Source organism: Denticeps clupeoides, chromosome 17, assembly GCF_900700375.1.
Source record: "Denticeps clupeoides chromosome 17, fDenClu1.1, whole genome shotgun sequence".
NCBI lineage: Eukaryota > Metazoa > Chordata > Actinopteri > Clupeiformes > Denticipitidae > Denticeps > Denticeps clupeoides.
This window is the reverse complement of record NC_041723.1, coordinates 13,729,028-13,744,114: the sequence shown is the minus strand read 5'-3', so window position 1 is coordinate 13,744,114 and position 15,087 is coordinate 13,729,028. Positions and strand designations below refer to the sequence as shown.

At 44.1% G+C, this 15,087-nt stretch overlaps 2 protein-coding genes across 2 annotated transcripts; both read left to right on the top strand.

Annotated features, from left to right (window-relative positions):
• Window positions 1-1,654: 1,654 nt before the first annotated feature.
• slc12a3 (solute carrier family 12 member 3) lies at window positions 1,655-8,227 on the top strand. The gene is made up of 26 exons (XM_028959423.1): window positions 1,655-1,939; window positions 2,101-2,238; window positions 2,320-2,395; window positions 2,482-2,577; window positions 2,752-2,891; window positions 3,140-3,250; window positions 3,335-3,446; window positions 3,590-3,720; window positions 3,825-3,909; window positions 4,051-4,208; window positions 4,288-4,395; window positions 4,637-4,760; window positions 4,847-4,948; window positions 5,058-5,213; window positions 5,417-5,516; window positions 5,709-5,820; window positions 5,914-6,051; window positions 6,144-6,250; window positions 6,336-6,418; window positions 6,497-6,565; window positions 6,691-6,792; window positions 6,976-7,087; window positions 7,205-7,291; window positions 7,383-7,518; window positions 7,631-7,698; window positions 7,780-8,227. Exons 1-26 carry the CDS (start codon window positions 1,655-1,657, stop codon window positions 7,919-7,921), a joined length of 3,078 nt encoding a protein of 1,025 aa, XP_028815256.1. The 3' UTR covers window positions 7,922-8,227.
• A 1,182-nt stretch (window positions 8,228-9,409) lies between these two features.
• On the top strand, window positions 9,410-14,670 carry herpud1 (homocysteine-inducible, endoplasmic reticulum stress-inducible, ubiquitin-like domain member 1). The gene is made up of 8 exons (XM_028958618.1): window positions 9,410-9,775; window positions 9,977-10,054; window positions 10,297-10,374; window positions 10,921-11,075; window positions 12,203-12,313; window positions 12,411-12,773; window positions 13,475-13,577; window positions 13,783-14,670. The coding sequence occupies exons 1-8, from the start codon at window positions 9,617-9,619 to the stop codon at window positions 13,960-13,962; spliced, it is 1,227 nt and encodes a 408-aa protein (XP_028814451.1). The 5' UTR covers window positions 9,410-9,616; the 3' UTR covers window positions 13,963-14,670.
• The last annotated feature ends 417 nt before the right edge of the window (window positions 14,671-15,087 follow it).

Sequence of the window (15,087 nt, the reverse complement as noted above, 5' to 3'; positions counted from 1 at the left end):
TCGCTGTTTTGCCTCACTGCATTTTCTCTACCCCCCCACCGCCACATCTCCTCAAATGCAGTGACTTTGCATTTTTAACTGTTTGGCTCTGGATATTTTTTTACCTAAGCCTTGCTGCTCGATTCAGCTGTACCTGTAATGCTGGTAGTTTTGCATCCTGTCCATGTTGCATGCACTTACATGCTCAGCTCTAATCTTGAGGAGAAGCGAACCAGAAGGTATCTCAACTTTGGACCATGTGTGAGGTGTGTGTGCTGCAGCTGGTGTTGTGAATCAGGCCGACGCCACACATCCACGATAACCCGGCTATTTCACAACACCAGGGTGGCACCACACCACTGCCAGCGAGACCAGGAGGTGATGACTGCAGGTTCACTGTATACAAACAGTGGTACTCAACTTCTGAATAATGAAATAAATACTTTTTGGATGACAGGTGACTGAGTTATGTCTGAATTTTTCTGAACAATATCAAAGTGGAACTCCCTTAATCCTTTAAACTAAATCGGTCTTGAATGTAAATGTCTAAAAGTTGTTCTAGGTAGACTTCCAGATGGTAAATGAGTTTTCTGTCTGACAGACTGGCTCATTATGCATGATGCAGACCCCGTCTCTGTTTAAAGGCTCATTAACCTGGTTTTTAGAGAACTGATCATGATAATTCCTTTCTTCTCCCATATAGTCATGTGAAAGGTGAAGGGTTGTGTGAATAAAACCGGAATAGTGTCACAAAGAGGAACACCCTGCTTACCAAATGGAATTCTAAGAGTGGTTCCAGCGCGGTCTTAGGTGCGTCACAGCTCTGTTTGCTTTGGCTGCAGCTGTGGTCAAAGCCCATGAAGTGCCGAGCTTCTATGCAAAATAGAACATGGACCACTATGGGCGCCCAAGGACTGGGTTCAGTCTCGATATAAATAGATCCAAAGTAGAAGCACCTTTTGGGTGTTTGTTCAATCAAGGACTTTGCGGGGCATCATGTGTATTACTGGAAATGAGTTAATGAGGAACTCTGAACGGCAATGGCCGCAGGCAGAGAAGTCTCTCAACTGACTCACTTATTTGTTTTACACAGTGTTACAACAAGCTGAGGCTAAGGTCACCATTCTGCCCTGAGGCCATTATGAAAAGGCAGCTTTCTCCAAGACAAATAACTCCAAGATGTTTCTGGTCAACTTAAACATGACGTGTTCACTTCATAATGCCACATCTGTTTTTTTTTCATGGGAGTTTGCTTTTTCCCCCCTGGGAGATGCCCAAGAATCCCATGATGTTCATTCCAATGTCTGAACTGGTAGCATGATGTCAGTGAGATGACAAGTAGGCATGGCACTGGCTTGGTTAATAATCACAAACTAAGGTCAGGTCACCTGAAGAGTGATTAAGCCCGGAAAGCCACTGGTGTCCTTGAGATATTTTAGTAGAGGTCATCTGCTCTCTGATCTTAATGGGTCATGCATCTTAGAAGCTTTGGCCTCACCCACAGGGGATAATTAAGACATGTTACCTAACCTTAAAAAGTTTTAAGGAAGGACCAATAACCATGTTCCTAATCTCATTACATGGACAGGATAGCTGTTTCCTGAGTTGGGGGACATATATAACCTGCCTTCCCAAACAGTTTTTTTCCCAGTTGTCCCCTTCCCTCTGTGCTAGCATGGAGGAGCCACAGAAACCGAATGAGGGGCTCAATCTCAGCACCTTGTCGGGTCAATATGCAGCTTCCTTAGGCATGAATGGGGAACTTGAAGGCAAGTTTCACTTTACGGACACCGACAATTACAGCTACCCCAATGCCAGGGCTTCCAGCGGATCTGCTGTTCTGAATGGATACGACACACTGGATGCCCCACCAAACTATGACTTCTACTCCAACACGGAGGTCTTTGGGAGAGTCCGTCGCTCCAGACCATCCTTGTTCCAGCTTCATTCAAACATTGAGGTGTGACCAAATGGAGCCATTCTGGTTTTATTCTTAGTTTTAGAGATTTGTTTAACACTTATATCAAGCAGTGAACACTGAACTGGAAATGTTACAGGTTTTTATTATGCACCAGAAACAAAATTCTGGAAATATGCTCTTCCATTTTCCCTCATCTTCAGGATGATGCTTTCCCTCCACCTCTGTATGAGGAGGCTAACGGAGAAGGTCAAGGGAGCCCACAAGGCCCAGAAGATGAGGAAAAGTCTGCGGAACCAGCAGCTGAGCCAACCCGTTTTGGATGGGTGCAAGGAGTCATGGTAGGAATTTGGTGAAGTGAGAAAGTATCGATAAAAATATTAAAAGTGGCTTTCACCTGGATTTTCATTTTTTGGCTTTAGATCCGTTGTATGCTAAACATCTGGGGTGTAATTCTGTACCTACGGCTACCATGGATCACAGCTCAAGCAGGGATTGGTACATCACTTATTCATTATTTATACAATTTTTTATGTACTGTATGTATACTCATCTATTTCTTTTGATCATATCTTGATACCCAGGTCTCACATGGGTGATCATCCTGATTTCATCCTGCATTACTGGAATCACAGGACTTTCCACATCAGCAATAGCAACCAATGGCAAGGTCAAAGGAGGTACATTACCTTACGAACAACAGCAGTAGTACATTCGGTAGCAATTAACATGAACTGTGCACAATTTCCATTAAATAAGTAGTCATTTATTTGGTTAGAGTTAGCCAAACACATGGTTGTATATATTTTGACCTCAAACTGACCTCAAGCTCAATTTCTATTTTATGTAAATAGGTGGAACCTACTTCCTGATATCACGCAGCCTAGGACCCGAATTGGGTGGCTCAATTGGACTTATCTTTGCTTTTGCCAATGCTGTGGCGGTTGCCATGCACACTGTGGGCTTCGCTGAAACTGTGCAGAATTTAATGCAGGTGAGAACCGACAAGATTTTACCTATATTGTTTCAGTTGAGACACCTGCATTAGACACCTGCTTTGGTATAAATCAATTGCTTTTAAACAAAAGCTATGGTCAACTAATGCAACAAAGTACAATTATATGGCAATGCTAAATTATTTAAAACAAATAACTATCCTTCAGCCTTAAAATTAAATAAATGTTTAAAATATTATGCTAGTTCATAGCGATTGTGTCATTGGCAGAACTTTATCTCCAACAGGAGAATGGAACCAGCATGGTTGATCCCATTAATGACATTCGAATTATTGGAGTGATCACTGTCACTTGTCTGCTGGCCATCTCTCTGGCAGGAATGGAGTGGGAGTCAAAGGTTAGCTTCCTCTCACCAAACTTTACAAGACACAAAGCAGACTTGTCACAAAAAAAATAAAAATCACGTCTGTTCAATTCTCAGGCTCAGGTCCTGTTCTTCTTGGTTATTATGATCTCCTTCGCCAGCTACATCATTGGAACTATTATTCCCGCCACTCCCCAGAAGCAAGCCAAGGGCTTCTACAGCTATAGAGGTAATCAATCATATCGAGGTTAATAAGGCTGAAGTGGCCTTTGTTTTCTTCATTAAGTTAGGTTAGCCACTCACATCGAGCTGAATTTGCTTCTGACTAAACAGTAATATGTCTCATGCTGTGCCTTGACTTGTGCCCAACAGCATCTATTTTCGCTGCAAACTTCGTGCCCAGTTGGCGTGGTCCGGAGGGCAGCTTTTTTGGCATGTTTTCCATCTTCTTCCCATCTGCAACAGGAATTCTCGCTGGTGCCAATATTTCTGGTGACCTTAGGGCAAGTTTTTGTTCTTCTTATCCATTGCTTTCTCATAGTAAACAATCTTAAAACGTCACAAATGTACTCATAAAAATATTTGTATTCATTTAATTTATATACAGGATCCCAACATAGCCATACCTAGAGGAACGTTGATGGCTATTTTCTGGACTACACTGTCTTACCTCGTCATTTCAGCTACCATTGGTAAGCTTCCCACATTGATTGTGTGTGTGTGTGTGTGTGTGTGTGTGTGTGTGTGTGTGTGTGCGTGCGCACGGGGTGGGGTCTGGGTGGGCTCTTGAGATTTTTGGAGCACCAGACTGCAGTGTTCTGCTGATATAACAGGGTCGTGTGTGGTGCGAGACGCATCTGGAAACATCAACGACACCATGGCCTTCCCTACTACTGTGGACTGCCAAGGCACGGCTTGCATCTATGGCTGGAACTTCAGCGAATGCATTAATAACAGAACATGCACCTATGGCATCACCAACTATTATCAGGTACTTCCTGTAATGCATCTTAATGTGTCAACATTTGCAGTTTGCAGTTTGTTTACACAGAAATGTTGAACGTGCTCAGAGTATGAGCATGGTGTCTGCAGTTGCGCCACTGATCACGGCTGGAATATTCGGGGCCACTCTGTCCTCAGCCTTGGCCTGTCTGGTGTCAGCTCCCAAAGTGTTCCAGGTGAGGATTTACATTTACATTTACAACATTTATCAGACGCCCTTACAATCAATAGTTACAGAGACAATCCCCCCCTGGAGACACTGGAGACAGGGTTAAGTGTCTTGCTCAGGGACACAATGGTAGTAAGTGGGGTTTGATCCTGGGACTTTGTGATCAACTGGTTCATAGGCAAGTGTCTTGCCCACTCGGCTAGTACCACATTTCTCATGGTGACGCTGTTCTCTCTTTCAAAATGCAGTGTCTCTGCAAAGACAGACTCTATCCACTCATCGGATTCTTTGGGAAAGGTTACGGGAAGAATGACGAGCCATACAGAAGCTACCTTTTGGCCTATTTTATTGCAGTGTGTTTTATTCTCATTGGTAAGACTGAGCAGGGTTTAACCTTCTTTTTTGGACTCATGTGTTGGAATGCACAGTTAAGGACTGTTCTTTTTTTTTTTACACAGCTGAACTGAACACCATTGCTCCAATCATCTCGAACTTTTTCCTGTGTTCCTACGCCCTCATCAACTTCAGCTGCTTCCATGCCTCCATCACTAATTCTCCGGGTAAACGCTGACACAACAATCCCACAGTACCAAAGTGTCACCTAATGCAGTACTTAATGCGTAATGCAGAGATGAACATATCTACGTATGCAACCTTGTTTGTCTGCAGGCTGGCGGCCCTCGTTTCGGTATTACAGTAAGTGGTTGTCTCTGCTGGGTGCGGTGGTGTCCGTGGTGATCATGTTCCTGTTTACCTGGTGGGCAGCTCTCATTGCCCTGGGTGTTGTCCTCTTCCTACTGGGTTATGTGCTCTACAAGAAACCAAGTAAGGAACTAACAATATCATGATTCTCTTACTGTTCTGTAGCCCTTAACACTGCATGTGTCATTATAACTTGTGGTTATAATTCTCTATGATGGGGTCACTGAATGAGGATGAGATCAAAAATGTGCAGATTAACCAGGGTTGGTGGACCCCTGATCTTTGGTCTGTATCATCAAATACTCCACATGCTATTCATGTTGCAGCTGTGAACTGGGGCTCCTCAGTGCAGGCCAGTTCCTACAACGTGGCTCTGTCACAAGCTGTGGGTCTGAACCATGTTGGAGACCACATAAAGAACTACCGGTAAGCAGTTAATCCCTCTGTCCTGTCCTGTTGTTGGTGAAGAACTCCTTCTTTCACCATTCCCTTTCACCATTCCCTATTTTGTGTTCTTTTCTTTGTTGCTCAGTGCATAATTGTGCCTCTCGGTCTTTCCCATGCTGATATCATCTTCTCACCTTTCTTCCTTTTCTCATTTTTTTGTGTTGTTGTTAGACCACAGTGTCTTGTTCTCAGTGGTCCTCCTGGGTTCCGACCTGCCCTTGTGGATTTTGTTGGCACTTTCACCAAGAACTTTAGCATGATGATGTGTGGAAATGTTGTGATTGTAAGTTCTTCCAAGATGTATTTATTGTATTTATTACTCTGTTTCTGTACTACAACCAAAATTCATATGTTCTTCTGCTGTACCCAACTATAGGGATGCCCTTCTCCAAGTGCTATTGAATCTGCTTCCAGTGAAAGTCATGTGGCCTGGCTCAACAAGAGGGGGATTAAGTCCTTCTACAATGGTGTTGTGGCTGACAACCTGCGCACTGGAGTGCAGATGCTGCTACAAGTCAGATGCAATGCGTTTTCATATGAAAAGTATAATTCCACCATAAACCTGAAGTATTTTTAACCCCATTTTGGTTTTGTTCCCGTGTCTAGGGAGCTGGTTTGGGTCGTATACGCCCCAATGTCCTGGTGATGGGTTTCAAAACTACCTGGCGCAAGGACCAACCAAGCCTTGTGGATAATTACGTTGGGATCATACAGTAAGAAAAAAGTATAAAACTTCCTATAAACTTACTGGGTTTAAAATAGACAAAGCGTGGATTACTAGTCTGGTTACTTTTTCAGTGATGCGTTTGACCTTCAATACGGCGTGTGTGTGCTTCGATTGAGAGATGGCCTGGACATGTCTCGACGGATGCAAGCCCACAGTAAGTATGTCAAGAAAAAAAATTCTGCCAATGATTTTATTCAAATTTGGCCACTAACAGATTTCCCACTCTGTTCAGCCAACCCTGTCTTTGAGGCCTGCTCTGAACTGGGTCTACAAGAAGGGGCACCACCAGCTAATGCCTCATGTATGTAGAGAATTACTGCTCATGGTGTTGTAAGGTTGAACAGAGCCTCACACATATTCCATGATATAAATAGTGTGGGTCACAGGAACTCTACTTATTACAGTGCGCTGTCATTTTGGTTTCAGTGGACCCTGATGCAGTTTTGGCTGTGACACAGCCCCATACAGTCTTCAGATCTAGGCAGGAGAAAAAGACTATTGATGTTTACTGGATTTCAGATGATGGAGGTATTAATAATTGATAAATGTTGTTTGTTTGTTTTTTATCCAAAGATGCTTTTTTTCCTCAAATAACGTGTCAAAAAGATGAATCCATATTGATTTTTAGTATTTTTTTTAGCAAATTGACAGTTATATTTTCATGATTGATGGAATGTGAGTATTTTAGGTCACTACTGTTCTACTCGGCAGGCCTTGCCTTGCTCATTCCCTACCTCCTCACCCGAAAGAAGCGCTGGGCAAGGTGTAAGGTGCGCGTGTTTGTGGGAGGAGAGATTCAGAACATGGAGGAGCAAAGAGCTGCGTGAGTACTGGCTGCCACCTTGCTTTGGTGGATTTTGAACCTGCCTTCTACCGTGTGATGAAACCTTGAATCAGCAGTGTGTGGGTTGAGTCTAAGGTGGTTCTGTGTCCTTTCCAGGGTCATGGCCCTCATCAAGAAATTCCGCCTTCGCTTCCACGATGTGCAAGTTCTGCCTGAAATCAATGAGGACCCTCAGCCGGAACAGTACAGTTCCCTCACACCTTTAACTACCCCACATCTGTTGTTGTAAAAATGAAAGAAATGAGCACTATAAGATTCTTCTTTATTATTGCAGCATAAAAAAATTTGAAGATCTGATAGCGCCATACAGAAAGAATGCAATTAACAAGGATGGAGAAGCGCATGAAGACACAATCAAAGAATGCCCTTGGATGGTGTCTAACGAGGAGATGGAGAAAAATAAGACCAAGGTAAACCATTCATTGCATCTGCATTTCCCGTAAAGATAGGGATTTTGCTGTATCATCTTAAAATATTTCACACGAAAAAAAAAACATTTGTCTCTGTTTATGTGGACTGCAGTCGCACAGGCAGATCCGTCTGAATGAGATCCTGCTGGATTATTCTAGAGACGCTGCCCTGATTGTTGTGTAAGTGTACTGGTATAGAATGACCCAAATGAAGGATGTTGAGAAATGTCCCACATTTTAACCATGGTCTCTGTCCGACAGGAGCTTGCCAGTGGGCCGTAGAGGCGTTTGCCCAAGCCCTCTTTATATGGCTTGGCTGGAGACACTGTCACGTGACCTTCGACCCCCTGTCTTGCTTGTGAGGGGAAACCAGGAAAACGTGTTGACGTTTTACTGCCAGTGATCCCACAGTACACCTTGTGATGAGATTACCTGTGTTGTCTTGCTGAAGCTGCTTGATGAAATTCTGCTGATTTGTGATTAATCGACAATTGTTTGTACATTTTAAATTGCACTTTAACGTACACATCAAGATTTTGAATTACTTAGTAAGTAATATTTATGTATGTCATGTTGGCTTATTTTGACCTGGCAAAACAATAATAACAACAGTTAATGTTGTGATAATTTATTTTTACAGTGTTTTCAATGTGTAGTGACTTTGCACTAAATAAACAGTAATATACAAATAAAAATGAAAACACCAGCATTTTAATGATTAAAATCAGATCTGCAGATCTATATGGCCATTATGACTACTTGACCAGGAATTAACATATTAGATAAGCATACACCTATATACTGTTTTTATGTGAGTTGCGTTTATACATACAGGTTAGACAGTACAAAGTGAGAAAGTTAATCTGGAAACATATAACATGCTACATATAACATTTAAACAACGCACATGTGCGATGTAAACAAACCGGTTTACATAAAAAGCGTAAAAAATAGGACAATGCTTTCTGGATGCAGCATGTGGTAAACGTCTGCTGTATGGTCTTGCGGTCCGATGTGGTGCAGTTTCTAAACCATACAGTGGTGCAGCTGGTCAGAATGCTCTCAATAATCCCTCTTTAGAAGGTGATGATGATGGGTGGTGGGAGATGGGCTTTCCTCAACCTCCGCAGGAAGTAATCAGATGCTGCTGGGCTTTCTTGTCTACTGAGCTGGTGTCGAGAACCCAGGAGAAGTTCTCTTTAAGATGAGCACCAAGGAACTTTGTGTTTTTGACGATCTCCACACAAGATCCATCAATATTCAGTAGATTGTCAACAATCATCTTATTTTTATCCACATTCAGAAACAGATTGTTGACCCGATAACCTTAGCTCCTCTCTGTATGTTGACTCATCATTCTTGCTGATGAGATCCACCACGGGGTCATCAGCGAAGTCTATAAAGTGACTGGATCTGTTCATCGCTGCACAGTCGTGAGTCAGCATTGGACTGACCACACAGACCACACACGAGGAGCTCCAGTGCTCAGTGTGGTGGTGCTGAGAAGCTAAGGTTTCTCAGTCAGGAGGTCTGAGGTTTATTTGCAGGGATTTGCAGTGGGTCCAGGGTGGAGGGCAGAAGGGTCTTTCATTACAAGCCGCTCAAAGATGAACACATGTAACCACAGCTTACTACGCAGACATGAAGACATTCTAGAAACAAGTAAAGCAGTAGAAGCAGAAATAATAATTTAAATAAACGCTATGCTTAGTTAGGGTATGTAGCATCACATAAACACACGAATTCGTCAGTGTACTGTAAAACTGCTGAAAGAGCCCATGCTCTGCTCTTTGTGATGAACTGACCGGCCTCCGTATTGAAGCGGGGAGGCGGCGGGTTCGCGCACTGCGCATGCGCACTACGCGGCGCTCGCTCTCACGTTCCACGTCTCCGCGCGGCCGACGGCAGCCAATCGCGCGCGGCCACCGTGCGTAGGAACGCGCCGCTGCGGTTCCTCATTAGACGGTCGCTGTTGCTCCGACAGAATGGAGGAGAACTAGCCGCGTTCCGGGCGTGTTATTTTACTTCCACGGTCGCAGAAACGCCGCGGTAATATTCTTGTGACGGATTGTGCGGAGGCCGAATCGTAAAGCCCGTCATGGACGGCGGAGAGGCTTCAGCTGGGAAACCAGCCATGACGCTGGTGGTGAAGACACCAAACGGTCTCCAGGAAGATCAGATTGTAGTCGGAGTTGATCTGAGCTGGACGGTGGCTGATCTGAAGGCGCATTTGTCCAGAGTCTATCCGACCCACCCGGTACGTCACCTCACTTTAGACCGATGGAATTCGTGTTGTGCTGTTAGCTGTTTCCCGTGACAGCTTGTCATTTCTTTATTCGTATTAAAATGAAATAATGAAAAACACCCCTGCAACTTTAAACAAACCTTTAAACAACCTCCAGTCTAATCAGCTGATTTTAAACACGTGACCTTTTTCTTTTTCTCACGTTCTTTCCAGGCTGCAAAAGATCAGCGACTTATTTACTGCGGCAAGTTGCTTCCAGACCATCTGCCTGTGAGAGATGCCTTCAGAAAGGTAGCTGTCCTGTCTGGCTTCATTCGAACCTGCGGCCCGGGGCGGCTTCACTTTGAGACGAAGTAGCAAGTTGTGTAAACATTGACGCAGTTTTCTTGCGGAAACAATAGTTACAGGGAGTGTTCAGTTTGCATTTCCACCAGCTTTCCGAAGATTTCCAATAGACATTCGGTTTTGATAAAGGGCGTGCTTTTTACGTTTGGTGGTGCACTATTTATTCTAACAGTATGTGTGATCAACAGGAGGACTCCATGCCTACTCTTCACTTGGTCTATGCGGTCAGAGCTCATCCTGAGGCCCAGCAAGGAGTCAGATCTAAGGTACCATCTTTCATCTTGCTACCACGAGTGCGATGCAACATTAACTGGCATTGTACGTTTGTAGACTACAATCATAAAAAATGTCATTTAATATGTGTTTCATTTTGGGTACTTTTCTCACTCAACCAGAATTTCCTGTTTTTCTTGGTATTTTTGCACTGAAGACAAAGGAAGGGAGTTTCAGGACCTCCGAACGTATTCTTCATGTGTTTTTTTCTTTCAAATTAGTACTGCTTAGTTTCATGGCTCGTTCGTTTCACTCTCAGCCCATTTAAACTCTTCGGCACCATCAGTGTGGCAGCTGTGGAGATCCACACATCGCCTCAACGGGTGGCGGGGACATTGCCACACAGCTGTTGTCATTAAAATCTCTGGGGGAAAATGGAGGGGGGGCAAAATTTGCTTCTGAAAACTTTATTGGGTGTGAGGGTTGTCTGCAGTTTCAGTCGAATGTGGGGCTTTCCATGCCTGTCCATGAGTTTGCATTGTGTGTTTTTTTTTTTGTCTCTCCCCAGTCTGAATTTGGTTGTTTCACTTCTTCTCTAGGTTAAAGTGACAGAGCAGAAACCATCTTCTGCATCCCTGCAGAATACTGAAAGGCCCGTCCAACCCTCACCCGTAGCCACAGCGCCCTCGGGGCTTTCAGAAGATGGTCTGAGGGATCGTGGACATCCTGTTGCTTCTTGGATGGCCGCTGCCATGTGAGTAGCTCTCTTTACTCTGTCTACATGCAGGGCAAAGCTCTGCATGAAGTCTGAACAAATGACAGATTTCATTATATCCTCTTTGGAGAATGCATTAATGAGGGTAGTAGCCTAGTGGGTAACACGCTCGCCAATGAACCAGAAGACCCAGGACCCACTTACTACCATTGTGTCCCTGAGCAAGACAGGGGGGACTGTCCCTGTAACTACTGATTGTAAGTCGCTCTGGATAAGGACGTCTGGTAAATGCTGTAAATGTAATTATGGTCAAGTTAGTGAACAGTTTTTAGTGTGTGAAGCATTATAGCCCATATAACCAGTGGTGCATGCAAGCATTTAGTCTTTTTATATAGAACAAGGAAATGTTGTCTGTGTGATGAGAATATGCACATATGTGCATGTAGATATCCTTCCTGTGTGCAGCTGTTTACCGGAACGTACCTGTGGTGTATGGAATGATACGGTCTGTGTGCATGTTTGCGTCCCGAAGCGATATGGTGAACACGCTGCATGCACCTGCAAACTTCACACATCTGATGTTTCCTGTGCTTCTACTGTTGTAATGCGGTTATATGACATTTTGTGGTATTAACACCTGCAGCACGACAGGAACGTCTTGTCATCTTAACCTTCGCCCAACAATTCTAAGTATAAATGTGACTGACTGCAGGATATAACAGGAGAGTACAGTTGATAGCACATTGCTTCTTCTGAACTGTATTCAGTGGCAAGTTGTCCAGGTGCTTTGAGACTGAAGTGAAGAGGCTGTTCCCAGGAATGTCTCTCTGGTGCAGAAGAGAAAACAGAAATTTCCCAGAAACCAACTGTATCTTTAAAGCTTTAAAGCTTAATCAAAACCCTACTTACTGCTTTGGTACCTTTTTACTTTCTTTTCCTACTTGAATATGGTTATTTATGTATTTAACAAAATAAAAAGAAAGAATTGTAATTGCATATCTATTCAGATACCCATTGACCAGACCTTCCTCATTTCAACAATCTGCAGAAGTCTGGTAAACCTGATAGGGAATTAATCCAGGTTTTGTGCTGAGTAGTTTTGGAGTCTAATCTGTTGGTGCCATTAAGTAAAGTAAAGGGTGTTATTTTTGTCCGTCTCTCTCCAGGCCTGGAACAGCGGGGGTGACCCACCCATCCTTCCCCAGCTACTCACTCTATAGCCCCCAGCAGCTGCTGTGGCTGCAGCACATGTATGCGCGCCAGTGCTACATGCATTAGTGAGTACTAGTTCAGTCGTACAAACATACACACACATACATTAAAAAGACAGTCCTGTATTTGATTGGATTTTTTTTCCACTCTTTTGACTTCCAGCCATGCATCCCTAGCAGCTGCGTCTTCAGCATCTGTGGCCCCTGTGCCTGGCACGTCCCTGCCTGTGTCTCCTCACCAAGCTGCGGTCCCGCCAGCCTTACCCAACCAAGCAGTGGTGGACAACCCAGCACCCAATCAGAATGCTCCAGAGCCCGCGTTCATCAACCCAGAGGAGGCCAATCAGAACTTGCGCATGAACGCTCAAGGCGGGCCGGTGATGGAAGATGAGGAGGGGTTGGAACGCGACTGGTTGGACTGGGTGTACACCATCGCCCGCTTTGGCGTGTTCTTGAGCATCGTGTACTTCTACTCAAACCTGAGCCGCTTCATCCTCGTCATGAGCAGCCTGCTTCTGATGTACCTGTGAGTACCACTTAATCTTCTTGTTGTCTGTATTCTGAAGCCCCACCTGTGTGTGTGTGTGTGTGTGTGAGAGAGAGAGAGAGAGAGAGAGATCCAGTTCAATTGGAAGTGTGTTCACAGCAATGCAGGAGATGTCCTTTGCTGTGTCTGGCAAAGGTGCCACACAGCGGTTGCATAACTCACGGTTTGACTCAGCACTCTGAAGTGTGAAAAGAGGTAGAGCAGCCTGGGAGAGAGGAAACGGGCGAGGAAAAGAGAGAAGAATGAGGGTTAGTGAAAGAAGCAGGACATCCATTTGCACGTCGTTGCGTCTTTCCGGAACCCTTGTGAATGCCGTGCATTTAGGACCCGGCTCTTTGTGGAAGCTGCGTGGGACGGAGTTCCTTAGTCGGCAGCTGCACTGGGTAGATTATGGCTGGATGTCCGCTCAATGACTTTCGGCATTCGCTGATAAAGGAATCGGTGCTGACGTGGCACTGTGTGCACGCTGCTTAGCCAGTTGTGAAATTGTACTGAATCAGACTCATTTTCTATAATCTTCCAAAAAGTTAACCCTGCTTCTTCCACCTGGCCAGATATGTCTGTCCCCATGAATGATGGTGTACATCCTGTGCATGTGCAATAGACTGTTGTAAATATGGTCATCTAATAACCTTGGAAATAAAACTTTGAGTTAAATTACTTTATTCCATTTTTTTCAGTCACACAGCTGGCTGGTTTCCCTTCAGACAGAGGCCTGTAGGCAGAGGTCCGAATGTGCCAGCTGCAGTTGTGAACCAGGATGCCCTTGCAAACCCCCAACCAGTAAGTTGTTCTCTTGTTGTGCAGTAGGAAGCCCTAACAACATGGGATCCTGGTTACAACCTGCAAGAACACTTAGTTCCCCCACCTCTCACTACACCAGATCTCTATCAGTGGTGGAAAACAGGAAGTTTGAGTTTCAGTTACTGACAGGAAACATGATTGTTGACTTGTGTGCACTGACAACAAAACCCCCTCCTGTGCACAGGTCGCGCCCCATGGTGGAGGAGACGGTGCAGAGCCTGCGGCAGGCCATGATGAGCAGCCGCCACTCGCTGCAGTGCTGGTTCCCCCTCACCGGGTGTCGGTCGTGTGGACGGCCTGGGTCTTCTTTAAAGCCTTCTTTGCCTCTCTCATCCCTGAGCTGCCTCAGGGCGTGGCCGACTGACCACGCTGGACGTCCTGAGAGAATTTCTGAACTAATGATAAAGTCTGTAGGGACTGTGGAGCTAGTATGATGTCTGTAATGGACGTCCTTGTGTCTCCTTTATGCTTTTTTTTTTGTTTTGTTTTTTTTAAACCAGGATACATGATACATGTCCATACATGAATGACTTTCTAACCTTGGGGCTTGCGACCAAAAATTAAATTAGTCCACATGGCTTTTTGCCAAACATTTGTATATAAACTGAATATATGTGCTATATAAATATTTCTGTACAGTCCATGCACAGCACTTTAGACCTTTCATTTTTAAATATGTATAATTTATGTTCATCTCTTACTTAATCCTTTATCTGCGTTTCCTCTGAGCTTTAGGACTGGTTTAATAAATCATTAAATCCATAATTTCTTTTTCAGACAAGGAGAAAGTTAACTATGCAATTGTTGTCAAGATGGGCACAGCTTCTGGGTGTTGAAAAGTAATGCATTGAAGTACATGTTAGAAGGTTCTGTTCACATAAGTACCTACAAAATTGGTAGGGGTTTCTGCAAAATAGACTTAATAAAACATAACTGTCCAGTAAACCTTTATTGGACACTAATCACTGAAATCCCCTGCTTTGTAGAACACCATAAGTTATACAAACACAGCAGTGTAAAAAATAATATTCTTCCTACAAGATATTTCAACAATTAAAACTCATTTTGTAAATCTGTGTTTCTGTATGGTCATTTCATGGCCTGGTATATGGTGTGTGTGTGTGTGTGTGTGTGTGATTATGTATATGGCGTCTTGGCATTTGAATTACACCACAGGCTGAGGCAGGGATACCAAATGGCAGGAAACCTGAGCAAACACTGAACTGTGTTCACAGCAGTCGGTGAAACGAAGGACAAATGGGCTTCAACAGGATCACCACTCAGGAATAATTAGGAGACATCAGCCAAAATAAACAGTATTAACATTTGGCCACTCTGTGGATGGTCCTTGCTCAGTGTTCTTTATACCTGAAAGCATATTGTAGTGTAGGAGACTGCAGGAGACTGAAAATGATTTTCTTAAATAAGGGGAAGGGGTATATGGGGTGGTGGTAGCTTAGTGGGTAACATACCCGCCTATGAACCAGAA